We start from the raw sequence: 24,100 nt of genomic DNA on the forward strand, positions 1-24,100 counted from the left end.
TTCATGCAAGTAAAGAAAACACAAACATCAGGTAAAAGAAAATGTTCCCAAATCAGTTTCTTTCTTTAGGAAACTTAGGTAACTTTAACTTCAGGAATTTTATTACAAAGTATTGTAACTCTTACTTGAATAAAATTTCTGGATTCTCTACCCAGTGAATGAAAAACATGTTTCAACCAAAAATTCAAAAGACAAAGATTTTTGTTAAAGTGAAAAGTACAGTGCAATAAAAAAAACTCCTAAAAGTAATTTATTTCAAAAAGATAATTGAGTAAATGTAACTTGATATTACCCAATGCTGAGGTACACCATGGTCTTTCTGCTGTTTCCTCCAAGTTTTGGACTTACATTACATAATTTTCCTGAGTGTGTAGCTCAGCTTGTAAATTGTAAATAATTCCTTACATTTCCTTTATTAATGATATTTATTCCAGTGAATCAGGAACAACTGGTAATCAGAAGGGCTAATGATCATTTTCCCAATAATGTCAGACTATTGCAAAGGCATATCCTATTGTGCTTACTAGTCTATGATACATGAATAAAAATAGCTAGCATCAAAAGCAAAAATGTGTTTGTGTGAATATGTAAATGACAAAAATTGGTGTAAAATGTTGACACTGAATATGGGCTAGATAAGTTACTTTTAAAACAAGTACAGAAAGTTGAAAGAAACTCTCCCTGGTCTAAAAGAGCACCATTTGCCCCACCATTCCTGAATTCATATCTTACTTTCATCAGAGCAAAGCAAAAGGATAATTTAAACTTTTTGAAATATTACTGGCTGCAAACACTGCCTCATGGAATGACCTGCAGAGCATACACAAGCTAGTAGTGTGTGCAGAGTCCAGTGTAATTAAAGGGTGCTATAGTGCTGGCAGGACTGAGGTGAAGCTTGTCCCACTCACTTGAGGGATATTTCAGGAGGTATGTTTAAGTGACAGAGTTATGAGGAATGTTCCAGTGAGACTCTGAATCTTCCGTATTAACAGGGACTCTGGTTACGGTTCAATTGCAGTTTAAGTCTGTGCTTATAGTTAAAAATAAATCAACAGACAAGTAACTGCAGAGCTTAAATCTATATATCTATGCATCTATTCAATTCACTAACTGAAACACATAGAAAAAAACATAATTAAAAGAATTACAAGCTTGAAAAACATTTTCTGTCAAATGTTTTCAGCGAAAGACAAAGCATTAACTATCAGAATTGAAAAGTCATCTGATCCTTCATTCATCCAGATCAAACTGGTTTCATTCAAAATAGACACTCTTCATATAACATACAGAGATTTTTTAACTTAAATGCTTTAACAAATGAACAAAACTCAGCCATTGTAACTTTGGATGCTAAAAAAGCATGTGATAAAGTGAATTGGTCATTTTTGTTTTCAATATTAAGGTTTAGATCTGGAGATTCTTTTATTCACTGGATCAAGTTATTCTATCCATCACCAGCAGTGACTGTTACTACCAATAATATAATTTCAAAGAATTTCATCTTACAAAGAGGCACAAGACACGGTTGTCCACTTTCTCCATTCTTGTTTCCTATTTTCATTGAACCCGTCAGCAGCAATTTGTCAAAACTCGCATATTAAAAGGTATTCAAATTAATGCAACAGGATATAAAATTTGTTTATATGCTGACAATGTCTTATTACTACTGCAGAATCCATGTTCTTCAATGACTGAAATAATCAAAATGATTAATCAATTCTCAAAAATACCTAATTACTCAATAAATTTGAATAAATCTCCAGTTCTTCCTTTAAATAATTTAAAATGGGATGAGATAATCCAAACTATACCTATTCCTTTAATCCAAGGTATGTAATATAAATTGTGTATAAATGATCTCCTAAATTGACAGATTTGTTTAATCTTAGTTTCATACCACTTCAAGAATCAATACAAAACAACTTCAACAATGGATAAATGTACCACTTTCATCACTGGTACAATAGCGACTACTGAAATGAAAATACTTCCCCAAATTAATTATCTGTTTTCTATGTTACCCATCCAACCAACAAAAGAATGGTTTACAACGTTAGTGTCATGAAAATGGTGTATTGGAGGTGATGAGGCAGGCGCTGGAGACCCAGGTAATGTGAATAGTGTAATTTAATAACAAAATACTCCACAAAAACACAGTCAATAGACGTAGTCCGCGGCCAGGCAGCACGGCTGAGCAGAAGCCAGGGCTCACACCGGTAGCAACTGGTCTTAAGGGCGGCACAAAAAAACAACGACAATCTGACAAACAACGACAAGGACCCGACGAGGAACAAAGGACACAGGAGGGACTAAATACACTGAGGGTAATCAGTGACACACCTGGGAACAATCAAGGGGAAGACAGGACAACTAGGAGAACTCAGGACACAGAAACTCAGAATTAAACACAGAAAAACACAGAACCTGACAGTACCCCCCCTTAAAGGGCGGCTACCAGACGCCCAAAAATAAAATCCAAAATCCAAAAACCAGGGTGGGCGGAGGGGCGACGGAAGGAGGGCCAGAGTCCAGAAAACAAAAAAAACTACCCACAAAAGGTGGGCGGAAACACAAGGAGGGGCCAAGAGTCCAAAACTAAACAGAAAGAGGGCAGAGGCGTCGAGGGGGGTCCGGAGGGCGTCCTCGGCGCCCGCGGCAGACCCCACGGGGGAGGTCCGGAGGGCGTCCTCGGCGCCGCGGCAGACCCCACGGGGGAGGTCCGGAGGGCGTCCTCGGCGCCCGCGGCAGACCCCACGGGGGAGGTCCGGAGGGCGTCCTCGGCGCCCGCGGCAGACCCCACGGGGGAGGTCCGGAGCACGTCCTCGGCGCCAAGGAGCACTAGGGGACTCGGGAGGAGCACTAGGGGACTCGGGAGGAGCACTAGGGGACTCGGGAGGAGCACTAGGGGACACTGGAGGAGCACTAGGGGACACTGGAGGAGCACTAGGGGACACTGGAGGAGCACTAGGGGACACTGGAGGAGCACTGGGAGGCTCGGGAGGAGCACTGGGAGTCTCGGGAGGAGCACTGGGAGTCTCGGGAGGAGCACTGGGAGTCTCGGGAGGAGCACTAGGGATCTCGGAAGGAGCACTAGGGGACTCGGGAGGAGCACTAGGGGACTCGGGAGGAGCACTAGGGATCTCGGAAGGAGCACTAGGGATCTCGGAAGGAGCACTAGGGATCTCGGAAGGAGCACTAGGGATCTCGGAAGGAGCACTAGGGATCTCGGAAGGAGCACTAGGGATCTCGGAAGGAGCACTAGGGATCTCGGAAGGAGCACTAGGGATCTCGGAAGGAGCACTAGGGATCTCGGAAGGAGCACTAGGGATCTCGGAAGGAGCAGAGTCCACGGAGGCCGGAGCGGAATCCGGCGGAGCAGGAGCTGAAGCCGGAGCGGAATCCGGCGGAGCAGGAGCCGGAGCGGAATCCGGCGGAGCAGGAGCAGGAGCCGGAGCGAAATCCGGCGGAGCAGGAGCCGGAGCGAAATCCGGCGGAGCAGAGCCCACGGAGGCCGGAGCGGGGTCCGGCGGCGCAGGAACGGCAGCCGGAGCGGGGTCCGGCGGCGCAGGAACGGCAGCCGGAGCGGGGTCCGGCGGCGCAGGAACGGCAGCCGGAGCGGGGTCCGGCGGCGCAGGAACGGCAGCCGGAGCGGGGTCCGGCGGAGCAGGAGCGGCAGCCGGAGCGGGGTCCGGCGGCGCAGGAACGGCAGCCGGAGGGGTCCGGCGGCGCAGGAACGGCAGCCGGAGCGGGGTCCGGCGGCGCAGGAACGGCAGCCGGAGCGGGGTCCGGCGGAGCAGGAGCGGCAGCCGGAGCGGGGTCCGGCGGAGCAGGAGCGGCAGCCGGAGCGGGGTCCGGCGGAGCAGGAACGGCAGCCGGAGCGGGGTCCGGCGGAGCAGGAACGGCAGCCGGAGCGGGGTCCGGCGGAGCAGGAGCGGCAGCCGGAGCGGGGTCCGGCGGAGCAGGAACGGCAGCCGGAGCGGGGTCCGGCGGAGCGGCACGAGGAGCAGAGGCTGGAGCTGGGGCTGGGCTGCCGGAGCGGATGTCTGGCCTGGGAGGCAGAGGTTTAGCATCCCAGGCAGCAAAGGCTGTCCGGCGTATCTCCTCTGCCTCCCGCTGCAGCTCCACCAGCGCGGGGTGCTGGAGACGTGGAACCCAGTAGTCCAACAGCAGTCCCAGGCGTATGGCGAACCCCAGTCGCCTCAACGCAAACGAGGACGTACTCCTTGACTCCTCATACTCGCGAATGGTTCGGAGCAGCTCCTCTAAACCCTCTGGGTCCATAATGCGGGCCTCACCGTAATTCCTTTTGGTCGGGTCCTTCTGTCATGAAAATGGTGTATTGGAGGTGATGAGGCAGGCGCTGGAGACCCAGGTAATGTGAATAGTGTAATTTAATAACAAAATACTCCACAAAAACACAGTCAATAGACGTAGTCCGCGGCCAGGCAGCACGGCTGAGCAGAAGCCAGGGCTCACACCGGTAGCAACTGGTCTTAAGGGCGGCACAAAAAAACAACGACAATCTGACAAACAACGACAAGGACCCGACGAGGAACAAAGGACACAGGAGGGACTAAATACACTGAGGGTAATCAGTGACACACCTGGGAACAATCAAGGGGAAGACAGGACAACTAGGAGAACTCAGGACACAGAAACTCAGAATTAAACACAGAAAAACACAGAACCTGACAGTTAGATATTATAATCTTCACATTTTATTGGAAAAACAAGCTACCAAGAATAAAGTTATCAACTTTACAAAAATCTAAAGAATACGGAGAGCCAGATGCACCAAATTGTTTAAATTATTATTTAGCCAATCAGCTACACAACATAATTGAGTGGACCCAAAACTGACAACACTATGATTTAAATGAATTAGAGCAATTGTTATGTGCTTTACTCTGGTAAAGAATGAATTCACCATTCTCTAGTCAAGCGAATAGAAACATGATTGCTTTAAATCACCAACTTTTAACCCTCTCAGGCTCAAATTACTTGCAAAGACTAGCTAAGTAGCACTTAGCTGTTGCAAATCTGCAACATCTGCCTGGAGAGGGTTAAAGCCATTCTTTCAGTTTGGTGGAAATTCAATGATATTATCAACTCAAATTTTACCATCTCAAAATACTTAGGAACAATCCAGATCTTACAATAAATAAATAAAAAAACTCTTCTTTTTTTAGCTTGTGGGTCTCTAAAGGCATTAAATATTTTGAGCAAATTTTTAGATATAATAAATTCCTTTCATTTTCAGAATTAACTAAACAATATAAACTTGATGATACTCAATTTTCAGAATGTCTTCAATTAAAATATCTAATAAAAAGTAAATATGACCTAGAACAACTCATTTTAGAACCTAATACACAAATTATGGAACTATTTAAAATTGCATCTAGAAAGAAAGCTCAATCGATCTACAGAATGTTAAATAGGATTGATTCAACAATATCCACAATATACTTTAAAATGGCAAATATATCTGAATATAAACTCAGACTCTGAATCCAGGATTAAAATTTGCAATAATATCTCTTATATGACAGAAAAAAAAGCTAATCATCAGCTCATTCAATATAAAGGGCTTCGCAGAATCCACTATACAACTCAAAGAATGCAAAAAATGGGTTCAGCTTAGTCTGAATCGTGCAGAAATTCAGACTAAGAAATTGTTCACAAAATACTCCTGATACATAATTTTATGTATTTTATGTAACCTGTTCAACAATTTTGGATAAGAGTAACTACATTCCTCTCCAGTAGGTTTGGCTGTCTCATCCTATTATCAGCTTCTCTTTGTTTATTGGGAGACTCCACCAACATCATTAATGATGTTCCAAATACTAAACAACTATTCATAGCTTTAACCATTGCTAAGAAAACAATTCTTACGAACTGGAAAACAGGGACCACCATCATTGTGACATTTTGGAAAAATTTACTCATTGGACACATTTCAATGGAAAATAAAATATGATTCTCATATATACTTTAAATAATGTCATTCATGATCATTGTCTTGACCCGGCTTTGGTCTTTTTCCTTTTTCAGCATCATTTCTTCCTTCTCATTTCATGTAATTCATAGGAATTTGTCATATTTCCTACAGATGTAATATATGCATCTATATGCATGTGGATGCATTCATTAATTTAGCAATTTAAAATTGATAAATTAACTCAGTAGAATTAATTTATCAATTTCATTAATTGATCTGTGATATGTCTAAATTTAATTTATGGATGTTCTGCTTTTTTATTGCTCTACATACTGCTATTATTCATATTATCATTTTTGCTCACAAACTTTCATACACATACATCTACAGTTAATTCTCATTCTTTGCAACACAAAAATCTCTGTTTTCTTTTTTGTTAGCTCTATGATTTTATTTTCCTTTCATTAATGGAATATATCACACCATATGTTTTCTACTTTGACATTAAATATAAAAAAAACAAGAAATAAAAAAAAAAGAAAGATATCATAATTTCACGTTTCCACTACAGAAGTTGTTTTGAGCACTGGCTCCTGCTACTGTTGCATTTTATTATATTGTAACCCTTTTTTTATTTTGATGGAGTCTATAACCTACATGTAATCACATGAAATAAAAAGCTGAAATAGAAGTCTTGTATTTTAAAGATTCATATTTCTTCACCTGCATATTGAAAATTTCAGCGAGTGAGGGTGCCAGTAATGTGTCTGCATGCAACTCAGAAATTATTTGGTTGCCCCCTTTGCACAGACCAGTAGGCTGGCAATCAGAAGTGTTGTGAGTTTGATTCCAGCTTCCACAGCAATAATGACGAAATATTTTGAAGACAAGGCATTAAACTCCAGGGTCTATTGGGTAAATGTGTTTGAGTGAGTGATTATTATAATTAGAGGAGTGGTTCAGTTCATGTACTTTCCATTTCATCATCCAGATGTTATATTTGTGAGCTATTCTGCCACATTCTTCATCTGAACGGTGCATGTACACAAGTGCTTTGTAAATTTTCCATGGTAGTGTTCTTGCAAAAGAATGTTTTCTTGTGAGTAATGACAATTTGTGTATTGTAGTGTTTTTGCAAAAATTGTGACTGAATTGTGACTGTGATTTTTCTCCAGTGGTGATTATGTGCGCTGGAGCAGACAGGATTCGAGAAATCATGCTTGCAGCACACAAGCAGCAGCTGACCAATGGCAGTTACATGTTTTTTAATGTTGATCTCTTCAATGCCTCTTCTTATGGTGAGTTCACATCATGTTTCTCATTAAATTAGTTGTTTAGTATTAATGTTTATGATCTTACAGGAAGATAGAAGGGTAGACTGTACATGTCTGTACCATGGAATACATTTTGTCTTTTTTTAGATATACTTCACGCAATCATTTAAAATGAAAAATTACATCCAAGAAGTAACATTGACATCAGACAAAAAAACTCCATCAGGGATTTTATGTTATTTCAAACTTTTTTATTATTACAAAGTTTGACTATGTAATACATCAACATCACTTTGTTGACCTGGCTGCACCCTTTAAAAAATAGTTGGTAAAAAAAAAAAATCCAGCTCAGAGTGAATATTAGGATAATTGTCAACAAAACATAAATCCTGCTTATTATCACACTATGCCATGGAAAAGTGGAAAAGTCTCCATTCCATGAAGGAGAGCGAGAACATTAGAATGTAACAAGTGTTTTCTGTAGAACATCTGCATGTTTGAATGCAAAATAAAAAGCAGTGAGAGCAGCACACAAGGCTGTGGAGGTCATCCTCTAGGCTGAGAACATTTAAAATCATTTTCTAAAGTTTTAATCACAATAGAAATTAAATTTACCAATTTTAACTTTTTTAGTTAGTTAGTTAGATTGCATCAAGTTCTGGACCATTCCATATATTTAATTAGCTCAAGTTTTATAGTACCTCTGGTGCATACATCTCTTCAGCGATGTTTGGTTGTAATCTCAGAAGGCTGTGTTCACACTGCAGCCAGAAGTGACCCAATTCTGATGTTTTGTTCTTTTTTGTCTTAATGTGACCTGTATCTGATCTGTTCTTGACAGTCTGAACAACACAAGTTGAATTTTTTCAAAGGCAACATATCCGATATCTGAACTTTTCAAATGTGACCTGTACCTGAACATCTAGATCGCTTTCATCCAAGCTGAACGTAAATGATACTCAACTAATCTCCCTACTCTATGTCCTTGTCTGGAGAGCTCAAATAAAGGAAATCTACCTATGAAGGATGTTCCACATTATTAAGCAGGCCACAGGTTTCAAGCAATATGGGAAAAGGAAAGGATCTCTGCCGACCAAATCATCAGATAGTGTAGTGCCATATGACAAGGTATGAAAATATTAGATTTTAATGAAAACTGAAGTGTTATCATGCTGTGAAGAGAATTGTGGCTGATTCAGATCAAAGATGGGTTTGTACAGATAAAGTCATGAAGAAGGTTTCTCTTAGACAAATTCATGGGATTAAGAAGGCAGCTGTTAAAATGGACAAAATTACAGCTAGAAAGGACAAAGTTGTATCTCAGATGCAAATAAAGCAATACTTCGCACATTGTTGTCTTTCAAATATAATGCGCTTTTAAGATTTCCACACGATCCTGAATTAATAAGATGGCGGCTTGTAAATATTCGTCGCTACCAGTTAAAGCTAACGCCACACAGCAAAGTTTGCATCCTTCACTTCACTCCGGATCAGCTTCTTCAGCCTAAAGACGAAGGTAAAGGAGCCGTCCTGTGTTATTTTCATGGAATCACTTCTGTATTCAGCCTGAAAGAGCGAATGTATGGGAACGAGAGCGCGGATCCGAACCAGACAGCCGAGCAACTGATCCGCCTGTACACACTGCTGTAAACATCGTCCTGCTTCACAACAAGCATGCAAAAATAATAAAACAAAATAACATGGATACCTTAAAGAACACAACCAACAACTTTGAACCTGAACAACCAGCTGAACTTGAACTCCGACACCAGAGCTGCTCTGCTGTTAAGCTCTGGGCTTGTTGTGCTTCCTCATGCATTGGAAGCAAAAAGCCTGAACCTAAAATCCCCCATTAGTTGATCTCTGACACTAACGACAATAAACAGACGTAATATACTTGAACATAAAGGAAAAACATTGTCTGTTAGAATGGATGAAAAATGTTTAGATACTTAAATAGCAGATTTTTACAAGAACTATATCCGAGAATATTGTCCACTAGCACAAAGTTTAAAGTAAAACTCATCTTTGTATCTGTGCATTTATAACGAGGCATACATCTCAAAACCTTTCTCCAGCTTACTCGCTGGGGCTTCAGATTGATATACATCATTAATTGTTACCTTGGCCAAGTCCTGCAAGCACCTAGTGTATAATGCCCATAAATGGCTGAGCCGCTTTTCCCCGAATGCGGAAGCTGACGTGCAAAGAGCCCGTTCTGTCATCATGCAAAGAAATTCAAGCAGAAACTTTCCACAAACTCACAAGTTCAATAGATGTAAGAAGCAAGATGCAGGTGATATTAAAGAGGAACATGTAACTCGGTCTGGAAAGATGTTTTTGATTGAAATAGCTTTTGATTTTAGTACATGTGACCACTTAATGCTGCACATTCAAAGAATGACCATTTGCAGTTTTTATAATCCATAAAATGTTTAGAAAATCTGCTTTGCATAATAATTTGGAACAGTGCATTTTGAGTTTTTTATTTTTGAAGAAAAAGAAAAAAAAAAAAAACTCCTGTTCTCATGGGGAGCTTTGTTCAGTGAAATTTGAAATATACTGTAATAGTTCATGACTTGAAAATTATACTGACCATTATTTGGTCAGTATAATCCAATTGGAACTAACTACCTACTGCTTGACCCAGTGTTGTGTTCAAGACCACCTAACCCGAGACCAAGACAAGACCAAGACCAGAGTGTATCGAGACCGAGACAAGACCAAGACTTTTAGGGTCCGGGACCAAGTCAAGACCAAGACCAGCGCCAGTATGTGACAATAAAATGTGAAACATGATCAAAATCACTAAAATTGATCTAAAAGACCCACATTCACGTAAAAACACCTAGATATTTTACACAGAGAACTGGAATAAACAAACATCTTTATTTAGTACTTCTATGTTGTAATCACAGAATTTCAAACAATCAAAGTCGATCAAAATAGTATTTTCCCTGCCTTTCCTAATATCACTTTTACACACAGCTTACCTTTCTTTGTGCTTTCTTTCAAGGTGTCGATATAAGTTGGACGTAGTCCCCACCGTCTCTGATAGTGAAGCACTGCAGAACTTACATTGCGCTGTATGCTTTTTTCTCAATGTTGCTTTACAAATGTATTGTTTGTGATTTAAATAGCCAAATTTTATAACCAATGATTTGGCCGACATCTTATCCCCTTCCCAGACAACCACTTGTAACTTTCAATCGAAGTGCTGCAGTCCGCAGCTCAAGGTGAAAGGGGGTAGGGCGACAGCAGTTAAAAAAACAACAACATGCATTTACCAATGAGACGGGTTATTGCTTGGATTTGAATCAGGAGTGCATCCAAAAAAAGAAGAATCTTAAAGAAATTGATACTGATGATTTAGCGTTATTTTCACAGTTGTGGTCTTGACCGGTCTTGAAATAAAATACCGAGTCCTCAATGTCCGAGACCGAGACAAGACCGAGACCAAATGTGGTCGAGTCCGAGACAAGACCGAGACTATCAAAAAATGGTCTTAAGACCGGTCTCGAGACCAAGACTGTTTTCGAGTACTACAACACTGGCTTGACCATTTAACAAAATCTGAGAAAATGTCACTTGCATAAGAATTTGGAACACCGTGTAGACGAGGACTCGAGAAACAACCAGGCATCAGGGAAACGGGACACAGCTTGGAACAATGAAGGGATAGACAGGACAACATGGAGACTCAATAGACACAGAAACCTGAATGAATACACAGAAAAAACTAAATCCTTACAGAGCATTTTTTATGCCAGCTGACAGAACACTGAACATTCTGTGCACGTGTGTCGTTATTGCGCCCTCTACTGTGCGTGTGGGACACTTTCAGATCGTTTACAGTTCACACTAGAGATCACGTACAAGTTGCATATATTTGGAAGTGTGACGACCACACCAAAAAAATTTAATTTGTCCAAAAAAAAAAAAACAGAACTGGATCACTTCAGGGCTGCTTTGTGAATGCAGTGGACTTTCAAATCTCTCTCGTTTTACCATTTTGCCATCAGAACAGTTATTTATTAGTTAAAGCTCTGTAGGAATGTTATGTGACAAGAGGTTATGAGTTGAAAAACAAAGGGATAGCAGCATCTCCAGCTTACTGCAGTGTTAATGCAATTAGTGAATTTTTTGGGTGAAAATTGCAGAAGAATTTGAAGTAAACTACAGAGGACTTGCAGAAATGTACAAAATGGGCAGAAGCAGTGGAAGAAAGGAAAAGCCGGCAAAACGCCTAGAAAAACTGTTGGAGAAGTAAAAACTTTTAGATAATGCAAAAGTCCCACACAAAGACTGTTAGCAACTGGCGCATAACACTGCTTTCAAAGCTAAACTGTAAGGTCTCTGCAGTTTATGAGGTAAAATTAGTCACAAAGCTAAAGCTAGCTCATTTTCTAATGCTAACATGGAGGATATCACTAACAAGTTGGCTCATTCAGTGTGAAACAGCCCATATAAAAACTAAAACTCGCTCAAAAGCTAAAGCTAAAATACTGACAGCAATCACCAGAATCTTGATGTATAATATACTCTATGCATTGTGATAAAACCCATGTAATAAATAAATGTAGCTAAAATGTAATATTAGCTAAATGTTGTGACTTGCAAGTGCGGTAACACCAGAATGCTGACTAACATTGACCCACTTGCAGGTGAAGGCATTGGGCCTTCACCTGCCCACTTGCTAAGTTTGGCTCATTATAAAAATTTAATGTGGACTATTCAAAAACCTTAAAGTTACTTCAAATAAAAGGAAACCTGGTAAAATTTAAATATTCTGAGCTTAATTACCGCAGCTAATATGAGTTGTGGAACACAAAACTGATATATAAAGTTGATTTTGTGCCATATGCACTCTAAACTAAACTATAACCCTGAAATACAGCTTCAAATAATGTTGTGCTTCAAGTCAGGGTTTTGGGAAGCTGTTTAACCCACATGCAGAATCAAACCAAGACTGCAGAAAACTACAAGAAGGGACATGTGCAATTCAGAAAATGTGGATGTTGAGCAGGATCAGCAGCTTCTGGGAGAAAGACAGCATTTGATTTGAAGATCATTACTTGTAAGATAAGTTTTCTTGAATGTTGTTTTGGATGATTGATCTTGCGTTCTGCTGAAGAAGTAGGGGTCTTGGGAGGTTCTGCAGGAGGACACAGGGGACTTCTTGACTCAGGCTTGAGTAATGAGATGTGAAAAACAGTACAAATCTGCAGACTGTCTTGGAGAATGAGACGAACAGAAACAGGACCAGTGAACCTGAGGGACAGTTTTTGCAGGATCCTTTCAGACGTATATCTTTGGTAGAGAGCCAGAACTTCTGACAAGGATTGTATTCTTAGGCCGGGACTCTCTTACAGTTAATTAGTTATTGATTCTGTTCAGACAGAATCAAGATGGTTGAGGGCAGTGGAGATGGTTCGAGGTATATTTACATCTGCGGATGAAACGCCGAACTGAAGTGACAACCGTCTCCCTTTCCTCAGAAGGATAGAGTGGTGGTTGATATCCCAGGGAGGCCTCGAAAGGGGACAGAGCATTGCATAAAGCCTTCCAGACTCTGGTTGGGAATTTGGGGCTTTTCAGACAGGATTTCCCAGGGGATGCCATGGACCTGGAAAACGTATTTCAAGAGAAGCTGTGCACTCAGAATGGTAACTTTTTGCCTATGGCGAGAATGGTGGTAAACCTCTTGAAAACTGGTAGGCCTGTGTATTTATGGAGCCGTCCAACTCCACAATAAACTGGACTTTGGGGTCTGGTTAAGAAAGAATACTAGCTTTTAGAAAACTTCAGTTTGAGGAGTTCAAATGATTTATCTGCCTGGGGTGACCATTGAAACCATTGTTTAGGAGAGGGGAGTTGTGTGAGAGGAGCGACAGTTTGGCTGAAGTTTTTTATAAAGTGGCGGAAGAAATTTGCAAAGCCCAGACTTGCCTTCACTTGTCCACTTTCAAGGACACTTCCATGTATCAGGAAGTTGATACATGCAACATGAAACTCGCACTTCTCAGCTTTGACAAATAGTTTGTTCTCTGACAGGCATTGGAGTACTTGATGTACATGTCTCTGATGTTCCTCTAACTACCAGAAAAATATGAGAATGTTTCTTAAGCAAGCAGAGAGTCCGAGCAGAGACTAAGTATGAGTGTAAGAAGTTTTGAATACAATGTTTACAAGTTTTAAAAAGAAAGATATAAAGTCCTTCTTTCAAAATAAAAACATAAGCAAAAGTATTAAAAAATTTGAGAACAAAAGATATGCAATCCTGCTTTCACACTGAAAATGTTTGCTCTTGGACTATGACTGAAAAATTCCTCCATAAAGGGACAGGTGACGTCAAGAAAAGGTTACCTGTGCTCCATTGCTTTTCCTGGTTGTCAGCGGGCGCCCCCTAGTGGTCCGCGAGGTACTACATGTAAACAAATGTTTATTTACAAGTTTACGAGATGATTGTTAAAAATAATGATGGAAAATTGGCTTAAAACCAAGTCACTCATAACAAAAACTGTAGATACTGATGGGACGAAAACAACTCCAGGACTACTGTATTTTCCGGACGCAGTTTCTTTTCATAGTTTGGCTGGAGGTGCAACTTATACTCCGGAGCGACTTATGTGTGGAAATTAACACATCATTATATCATATCACATGTTATTTTCACACTAAACCACAAGAGGGCGCTCCAGGCCTGTGTTATTCTACCTTTGGAGTTAGCAGAGTTGTTTGCAAGCGACACCCAAGATGAAGATTCCATGGCATTTAGCGATTTGGAGAGACACGGATGGTTTGGTAAACTTGTCAGCATGTTATTTATGCTAATTATCTAAATAACTCTTAATATGTTAACATTCCAGGCACGTTCTCAGTTCTTTGTTCATGTGTCATGTAACGTTAGCATACCGTACAATTATTCAGCCTGTTGTTGCGTCTATTCTATTTTTATTGCCTTCCAAGATGACATGTCTGTTCTTGGTGTTGGATTTTATCAAATAAATTTCCCTCAAAAATGCCACTTATATTCCTGTGTGACTTATAGTCCGGAAAATACGGTACATATATGATGAGAGGAAGCTTAGTCACAGTCACGCCTTTGCATAATGAGATCTCATATAAAACAACAAATATTTTAATTCTTTAGAAGACACAACTTTTTGCAACTGTTTCTGCCAGCATTCTTGAAAACAACTGGATGAAACACAATGGAATCTTAAACACACATTGGTCTTATTGGCTCTATTAGTCTTTATTTGGAAATGGGAAATGAGAAAGGGAGAGGCAAAGATCACAGGCCGGGACTTGAACCTGTGAAGACTGCGTCAATTACTAAGACCTCCATACATGGGTTGTACTTTACCCTTGTGCTATCACGGCACACCATTAAGCACACTTTTAATTAAAAAAAAAACATGTTACAGCTGTCTATAGCACTCACTGGGTTTGGTGAGGTACACCTGTGATGTCTGTCCAAGCAGACATCACAGACCAACACAAAAACACAGGACAACAACCATTCACACTCGCACCTAAGGGCAATTTTGGGTAACTTTGGCCTGTAAGAGAAAAGTGGGGTATGCAGAGAAAAACCCTGCAGTATGCACAGAGAACATGCAAATCTTGCACAGAAATTTATTATCCCCACATAACACGATAATTATCTCTTTATAATTTGCTCAGTCATTTTGTCTGATGTTTAATTCAACTGACTTTGAAACAGAGATGAGAAAAAGAAACAAAAAAAAGAAATCTATATGGGGCAAATCATTTTGAATAGCACTGTGTGTCGGTGTTAACAGACAGGTTTTCTGCTGGTGGTTAGTATCAAGTCAGAAAAAGAAGAAACTATGAACAATCAACACGTTGGAGAATCGGAAGGTGCAAAACTTTTGATTATATAAGTAAACAAATAATACTCAGAGATGAGTTCTTTACTGCCAGCCGCGACGGGTCGGGAGTTTTATTATCACTTCCACCACGGATGCATTAGTACAAAATCAAAGTTCCAACAGTCTTCCCCCAAAATCTCACCGTATGCTTGACCACAACCTCTTTTATACTTCCCATTAGTGAGTGTTGGGAAGTATACCGACCACGTATTGGTTATAGTTTTTACATCAACGTTCTGGCAGCTCTGACACTGAGTAAGTATTGGACCTTAATTGTACCTTTTAAGACCAATCGACCTCATGAACCTGAAGACATCCGTTCCATTTCAGATTTGCAAAACAAGTCAATTAATCACAAATTGTTGTTCTTATCCAACTAAACAGCTTACTTCCCATATCATGTTTTGGTCCAACTTTGTGCTTCGCATGCAAGGGAGGAAAGTTATCAGGTCAATGAGAATCGGTTCACATCGTTATTAGACTGAGGAAAGCCAGATTAATTTATTTTGCTCAATTGTTATTGTGGAGGGGTATAAACAGGCCTCGTGTTTGTGCCCCTCCAGATTAAAAATAACATAAATAAAATAAAATATTAAAAAAACCAAAAACAAAAGGAGACTCAATAGAGGGCAGTCCCCCAGCCCCTGCACATGCCTAAATATAATTATCACTCTTATAAAAAATAATAGGGGTGTACAGATTTACCGGCCAGCTGACTTGTTAACGCTAATTTCCTTTATTTTTAAGAGATGGATGATCGACTGAATCTAACACAGCCAAATCTATTCAATTCTCAAATAGTATCTCAATGCTAAATATGTAGCAGCACAGACGTCTCCGATGCTAATTTTAGCATCCACACTCCACGTTTCTAAGAAGCAGTAGGAGTTCCAGAAATGATCATGGGTTCCTGAAACACTTTGAAAGCTTCATAGATTATAGTAGCAATTTGTGCCAATCTGATGGTTGAATAACCTAAATAGTTCATTAAAAACAAATATTTTTTACTGTTGAGTGTGTATGTCTATCTGATGTACGAGCTTAATATCCAGTAGCTCATCTTGACATTAAAAAATGAGCTCAGAATTTAATTGAAAAATTATTATTATTATTGCAAATTATCGAATAACTTTTAATAATTTTGATGTTTATGTTGTAGATATGTGGTTTTCAATTAAAATGTGATTAATTAAACATTGCAGGCAATGGCTCTTGGAAGAGAGAGGATGAGTTTGATGACGATGCCAGGAAAGCCTTTGCCTCCCTAAACACAGTGACTCTACTCAGAACAGTCAAGCCAGAGTATGAGAACTTCTCCATGGAGATGAAAAGATCCATAGAGGGACTTGGCCTTTATGACTGTGGAAATGTATGTATCTCCATCTGTTCCAAATAAAACAAATGTTCACATTCTTGTACATACAACTGATGCTCATGTCATGACCAAATTTGCAAAAATGTATTTTTATTTTAATTATTATTACCCTTTCTCCTCATTTTGGGTAATTGGGTTTCTACTTCTTGAGATAATAATTTAGAAGTTGATTATTCTGATTCATCTTCCTGCTATACTCCAAGATCTATGGTATTTTTAATGTTGCATTAATGTGGCTCACTAGTCCTTAGCCTCTGTTCCATAGCATGGAGTCTAAGGGTGATGAAATTAGGTAGATGGACAAGCAGTAAAAAGGACAGTCAGGAACAAGTCGAACTTAAAAAAAAAGATTCTTTTATTTAACCCTATTATATAAGCTGTGTGATTGAACATTACTCCATTTGTGTGGCTAAAACTGCAGCCATCACATAGAGAGATTCCTTCTCCTCTCATCATTTTCATCTTTCTACTCATTTGTTCAAGCTATTGTAACTCCATGTCATCTTGTGACTGGTAGCACAGACGTAACATCATTGATGTTCTTGTGATATTTACGCTGAAACTTGGATGATCTTGGGGTATTATGGGGTCATGTACATTGAAGCTATAACAACAATCATAATAGAGTTTATTAACCTATAATAACAATCATATAGGTATTATTTAGTTATATACTTTAGTATATTTCAAATATACTTACATTAGTGAAAGTATCTTTTAAGTATACTAAGTATTAAGTGTACTACAAAGTATACTAAAGTACCAATTTTGACATTATAACTTTAAGTATTGTGATATCAAATACGCTTTTAAGAAATAGATGAAATAAAAGTAGATTTAAGTGAACAAAATATGTATTTGCTCGAGTGAAACAATATGTTTTAAAAAAAAATTGTGTATATTTTAAAATATATGCTTAAAATGACTTTTTTTAATATTCACTTAATGCTTACTTAAAAAGTAAACTACTAAGACCAGATGGCAGCCATAATGCACACTTTCAGTTTTTTTGAAAAGCACCATAAAACAAACAGCCATGAAGCCGGATGAAATGCTGTTCAAATTCACAATTTTTACTCAGATAATATTGCCTTAAAATTAGAGAGGACCTTGATAGTAGTCAGTAATTTTGCTCAACTCAAGCTCGCGACGTCCTTGTCGGAGTTAGACAACAACACAACTGGACAAGAACTGGATGGAAATGAAGCCAGGGATCTGGAATTAGAAAAGCTAAAGACTTTCCTGTCCAGAAGAGGCCCTGGCTCCACCAGATCACCAACCAGTTCTGAGGATGAACCTCCACATCTTCTTCATGGTGTAAGTCTTTTTTTTTTTACTGAGCAGTTGGTCACATTTTTAACATCAAAAACTGGTGTGTAAGCAACACTAAGTGCTTAATAAACATGATTTGATTTAAAACTAAATGGACAGAAATGTTTCCCCTTGTTAATCTACAATTTCTCTTTCATGCATTTTATTTGTTGTTAGCTTTCAGAGACCTGCGGTAGACCGGTGACCTGTCCAGGGTGAACCCCACCTCTCATCTGATGACCTCACCACCAGCCACCTGCCCCCCTCACCACCATGCAAGAATCAGCGTGTTCAGATCATGGATGGAAAGATTTTAAGGTAGTTAGTCTCCTTTAAATCCACACTTAAAACAGCTTCATAGTTGATGCCAGCATCAGCTGATTTTATTATACTGCTGACAATTTTTTTACTTCTAACAAAAACAGGCAAAGAAGACACGCAGAAATGTTTTTCCACCCCAGGCATCCGGTCCCAATCATCATCAATTCTGATGATGTCACATATATAGCAAGTCCACAAGGTCTTGAACTTGTAAGTCATATTTTTTCTTTGCTGTTTTTCTGTACTCAGTATAATACTAGTGCTTTATCTGTTTATTTGTTTTGTTGTTCTTTTTGTAGGTTTCTGTAAAGTGCAGTGGTCCAGTGAATGGGAATGTTCTGCTGATCCTCATTGTTCTTAGGAAGGAGAAATGTCAGTTTGTCTGCAGTATTACTGGAATACTGTGACATTAAATTAAAACAATACTCCATGGTGAAATATTTTTTACATTTTCTCTAATGTATACCTGTTGTTTTATTGTGCTAAATTTCATTAGCATGTTTTCTGTAAATTATGACTATATTGACAATTTGTACAATTCTGTGATAGTGTATTGTCAATGTACTCTTGAAAAATGTGGGTAACACTTTATTTGATGGGGTGTGAATAAGACGGACAAGATACTGTCATAAACATGTCATAACACCTGTTAGGAACTGTGAAGTGCACAATTCAGAGACTGAGGTCCAGACAAAAATCAGGGAGCAAAAGAAATCTTTAATAGATCTGCAGACGGAGAGCAAAAATCCACTGCATTAGGATGGCCCTAAAACTAAACACTCTATCTCCATGCAGGGAAGACCTCGGGAAAAACAGCAAGTTCCCAGATAACCTGTCTGGGAAACTTCAACAGACACATCTTGTTCACTTAGTTTGTACACCTTCTGCAGCTGCATGAAAAAACATCTAGACTATGTTACTGTATGATGCAAATAACAGATTTTCTCTTTAAAGAAAAATCTACTTCACATAACATACTAACAGGTGTTATTCAGTAAATAATGACACTTTTAATAAGAAGTTGCTTTAAAAGTTGGATGGCAGGTGTCATGTTAGTCTTATGCACACTCCATCAAATAAAGTGTTACCAAAATGGTGATACCGTACATTGAAAGCACAATGTTTCACCTGTAAAGAACACATTAATCTACCTGTGTTCTGGTAGATTAATGTGTTTGCAACACTGCAGTGTGTATGAAGCATATATTGTTCAAAATGGCAAAGCAGAATAAAATACATTAAGTAACTAAAAAGTGTACTTCATTAGCAATTTTAATAAACCAAATGTGTAATTGTAGCATACTGTAATTGCACTACTAATATGTAAAATATGTAATGCCAATATACTGAAAATATATTTTAAATGCAATTCATTCACAAAAATAATACACTCAAAAAATACTAATCAAGCATATTTATGACTTAAAAAGCCAAATACTTAAAGTATACTAAGTGTAACTAAAAGTGTTCCAAAAACATATACTTGGTACATTTTAAACGGTACTTTAATACAATTTAAATACTATTAAAATACACTAAGCACAACATTAGTTGTTCCAAAATGTCACACTTTAAGTTAACTAATCCTAAGTGAACTTGAAGTATACTCATGGTTAGTGTGACTTAAAGTATGCTTAAGTATACTAAAATTTAACGTACTTAGTACATTCAGTTTTCACCTTTTATAACTTTAGATCTCAAAAGGGAGGAAAGAGGATCAAAAACAGCAATTGTAATGGATGAAAGTAGTTAAATAAATGAATAGATACATAAATAAGAGATTATCATCATGATATCGTTATTCAAATCACAAAAAATGTCCATAGTAAAAGAATAACAAACAAAATGAGAAAAAGATAAAAATGAACTTGACACATTATATTATTCAATGAGTCAGAAATAAATTATGATTCCACAATCATGAAGAAAAACTCACAGCACTAAGTGTAGGGTTTAATAAAATTACAATTATAATATTACATGACAGATAATCTACATGTGCATTTGTAGGTAAGATTCTTGAGCACAGCAACACATGTGGATACAGCATTATGTTCAAACATATGGCTAGCACTATTCCATCGGGGCACTTTGAGTAGTAGCCTCATACCATCGTTGTACATTGCCGCATAAAGTTTCTGCAGGTTGCTTTTTCTTATATCGTTGCCACAAATGGCCAACATATAGCAGAGTACAAAAAGCTTTATTAACAGCTATCTTTACAGAGGATGAACACATACCAAACTTTCTGATCAGAATATTAGCTTGTGCATACATTATATGATACTGATTATGTATGTCATGGTCATCATACAGGTTATCATTTATGTAATGTCCCAAATATTAACTTCATCACATATCTTGAGAACAGCACCAGATAGATAGAAGTTAAGGGTTATGAGATGCTGCCACCAACTACATAGCCTGTTTTACAGCAATTCAGACACTTTGACAGTTTATCTATGTAGTAAAAGTAAGAGTAATAAAGGTAATAGTAATACTTCACTGCCTTACTCCATTGCCAACATTAAATGAATCAGACATGGTATTACCTCATTTCACATACACTGACTGATGTCCATATCAGTAGACAAGAATTCTAATGAGGTATTTGGGTACGCCTCTCGTTTCTAACTTGCAGAACAAGTTTTGATGATTCACACAATCAAATGCTTTAGAGGCATCAATAAAACACATGAATACTATAGTGTTGTGCATGTTATACAAGTCTCAAATCTCCTTTAGCGCTCTGATGATCAATTTGTTTAAAACCAAATTGATCATCAGAGGTCAATTTGTATAACAGGATTCTTTCTAAAATTTTTGACAGACTACTATCTAAAGCTATGGATCAGTTATTCTCCAAAGAGCTAAGATCTTACCCAAGTTGTCCTTAATTATGGGTACCAATAATCGATCGCATCGAGTTAGGTAACAAACCATGTACTTGAAAGCCAGTAAAACTCATATGAAGTAATGGACAGAGTTTCTTGCTTGGATTTTTCAGATGCTCAGTAGAAATGTTATCCATCCTACAGGTCTTGTCTTTCAGACAAGAAAATGAACTTTGGAAATGAGGTCTTTTTTAAAACAGTCAGTGGATTTTGGTGTGCTCCACAAAGGTGGAATGAAGGCCCTGGGTATGTGGAGAAGGTCTTAGTGGGTGGAGCAGAGTGAGCGAGTTGTGTTAGCTTTTTGAGATAGCTGGGAGTAATTCTGTAGATGCATTGGTGTGTGAGGAGGGAAATCTTGAATTCAATCCTGGTGGAAATGAGAAGCTAATGGAGAGAGTGAAAGATGGAAATGAAGTGGGGGCGATGCTGCACACTTTCCAAAAAACAACAATTAAAATGTTGACTAAATAAAGTCACTTTTTACATAACTTCTAATGAAGTTTTTATTAACCAGTTAATTAGATCAATGTTATTTTCATAGTCAGTTTCTGGATAAACATAACAAATTATTGTTTAATCTCACACACAAACCTGCACATTCAGTGCATTTTCTTGCACTGAATTAATCTAACTTATTATGTTTTGTGTTTGTTCTTTGATTATTGTTGAATGTTACTATAATTATTATGGATGTTGCTGTTTTGTATAATAATAATAATAATAATAATAATAATAATAATAATAACAATTATTATTATTATTATTATTATTATTATTGATAATAATGTCAGCTTGAATATTTCATCCTTTGGTGATGTCTGCTCTGGTGTAGGCTGCTGCAGAGAAGGAATATCTGGAAATATTGGGGTGAGGTTCCAGACCTCTCTCCACTGTGCTCTATCATTAATATTAACATCACTAATATTAATGGTATTAATAAAATATTAATAAAATAATGATATTTCATTAAGTTTCTTTTTTCTTGTTTTATTCTCTTTTTCTTCAATGACATCATGAAAGAAAAACTTAAGATAAATACAAAAATAAATGAATGAATAAATATATATTTTTAAAAAAAACAGGCGGAATATACAAATAATAGGGTAAGCATGGTCGAAGCCAGGATCACATCCCATTTTTCACATCCCATCAGAATATTAGCTGATGGGATGTGCCTCATACCGTCATTGTACATTGTATATTGCCACAATGTAATGTTTTAACTACATTACACAAGACTGGGGATGCATAGAATATCAAAAAGTTTAAAACACATCACACAAGGTGGACTTTTCATTCTTTGTCTGACATGGGCTGAGTGGTGACCTGTGGACTGATGGTTTGGTTTGGTTGTGGTCTGGGTTCACTGTGATATGCCTTCTGATCTTTGGTCTCAGGGGCAGAGAATCTCTATTTATTTTATCTAACATTGTTATTACTTTTTTTCTCTAGTAGTAGTAATTGGTCAGTAATTTTAACTGTCTTCCTTTATCATATCAACAACACTAAAAGTACCTTGGTACCACACTGGACTCTTTTTTGCACACCCATTTCTAACACTTGTATTTGTCATGATATCACAATAAAAAAAGTTAATTTGAAAAAATAAGAATCAATCAATCAATCAAGTTTATTTTATTTCAGCAGCAAGGCATTTCAAAGTGCTTTACATCGTAACAAACACAAAGTCATGCACATAGACTCAAGAATCAAAACATTACATGAATCAGTGATGTGGTCATTCTCTCATCAGGATCCTAGCAGCAGAGGTTTTAAATGTACTTAAGCCTCTGCAGGAATCCCCATGAGAAGTGAATTGTAGTCGTCCAGTCTGAAGCAGACAAAGGCATGGAACAGTTTCTCAGTGTCTGAGAAGGAGAGAATGGGACAGAGTTTGGAAATGTTTTGTAGGTGATAGAAGAAAGTCTTGCTGAGATTGTTGATATGAGATTCAAAAGTGAACTGGCATCACTTTGATACCAAGATTTGTGACTAGAGATGAAAGAGAAATACTGGTTTGATGAGAAGTGCCCACTATGATAACTGTTTACTACTAGCTGCAGTGGCTGTTGTTAATTCTGTCCAAACCAGCCCCTTGTTCATTGTTTTGTTTCAGACTGGATCATTGGCTCTTGAGAAACGATTGCTTATTGGAGGCGAGGACTATATTCAATCATTAATGTTTACTTGTGAGACATATGTATTGCATTGGTTTGATACTATGAAGCTTACCAGAAATTGTCTGTGCTGTAAAGAGCCATGCTCCAAAGCGAGGAGAAAAATGCTGAGCTGAACAAGGCAGGTGTTAATGTTCAGCCAATATTTGGAAGTGTGGCCAACACAGACTGAAGGGCATTGTTCATTTCCTCTGCTGCCATTGCTAAAACTACAACAGAAAATCTACATAATCATTCACAACTTCTCCCTCTCTTCGCTGAGAAATTGAGCTGAAAGTGAATCTAGGTGAAAAGTTAGATGAAAGGCAGGGAGGAGAGAGTGGAATCAGAGGGCTTCAGCTTCATGGTTGATCAGATAGTGCAATGAGGCTTGGAGAAGAGTGACAGAAGATGCTGGATGCTTGAAATGAGCATGGACTTGGAATGGATGCTGGAGTGAAGACAGGTTGCTTGAAGGAAGATAAAGATAACAAAGAGTAGAGTAGAAGCAGACAGAAGTCAGATGAATGACAACAATTAAATTGTTGAAAACTTCATCCAAGGGTGGATTGGTTTGATCTGGAAAATATGAAACTTTGAGTGAATGCAAATAGTGGCAGATAGATGTAGATGAGCATCTGTGGAAATGATGGCTTCAATTTCATCGGGCTTAATGAAACGGGGAAGTTTTCTTGGAATGCATTAAAGAGGTAAGTCATGAGCAGAGAGACAAAACAATCATGTTAGATAATTTAACCCAATCATACTAATCCATTGGTTGGAGAGTAAATCAAAATTGCACATTGGAGACTTTATGTCTTGTTCCTGAATACTTCAAGTTTATTTAATTATATATATTTAATTTGTTATTTGTCTAATCATTTAAATATGCTTAGTGTTTGGTATAAACATATAGGGAATACTACA

General features: G+C 38.4%; 1 protein-coding gene across 2 annotated transcripts in view; it reads left to right on the plus strand.

The window, feature by feature from the left end:
* The window catches only part of npr3 (natriuretic peptide receptor 3), a 46,933-nt gene that overhangs the window by 14,794 nt on the left and 8,039 nt on the right, over positions 1 to 24,100 (plus strand). For both annotated transcript variants that reach the window (XM_055024846.1, XM_055024847.1), the window contains exons 2-3: positions 7,120 to 7,242; positions 16,319 to 16,485. In XM_055024846.1, coding sequence (XP_054880821.1) covers positions 7,120 to 7,242; positions 16,319 to 16,485 — 290 coding nt within the window. The remainder of the gene's footprint in view (positions 1 to 7,119; positions 7,243 to 16,318; positions 16,486 to 24,100) is intronic.

This window comes from Poeciliopsis prolifica, unplaced genomic scaffold (genome assembly GCF_027474105.1).
Source record: "Poeciliopsis prolifica strain line A6 unplaced genomic scaffold, Auburn_PproV2 SCAFFOLD130, whole genome shotgun sequence".
Taxonomy (NCBI): Eukaryota; Metazoa; Chordata; class Actinopteri; order Cyprinodontiformes; family Poeciliidae; genus Poeciliopsis; species Poeciliopsis prolifica.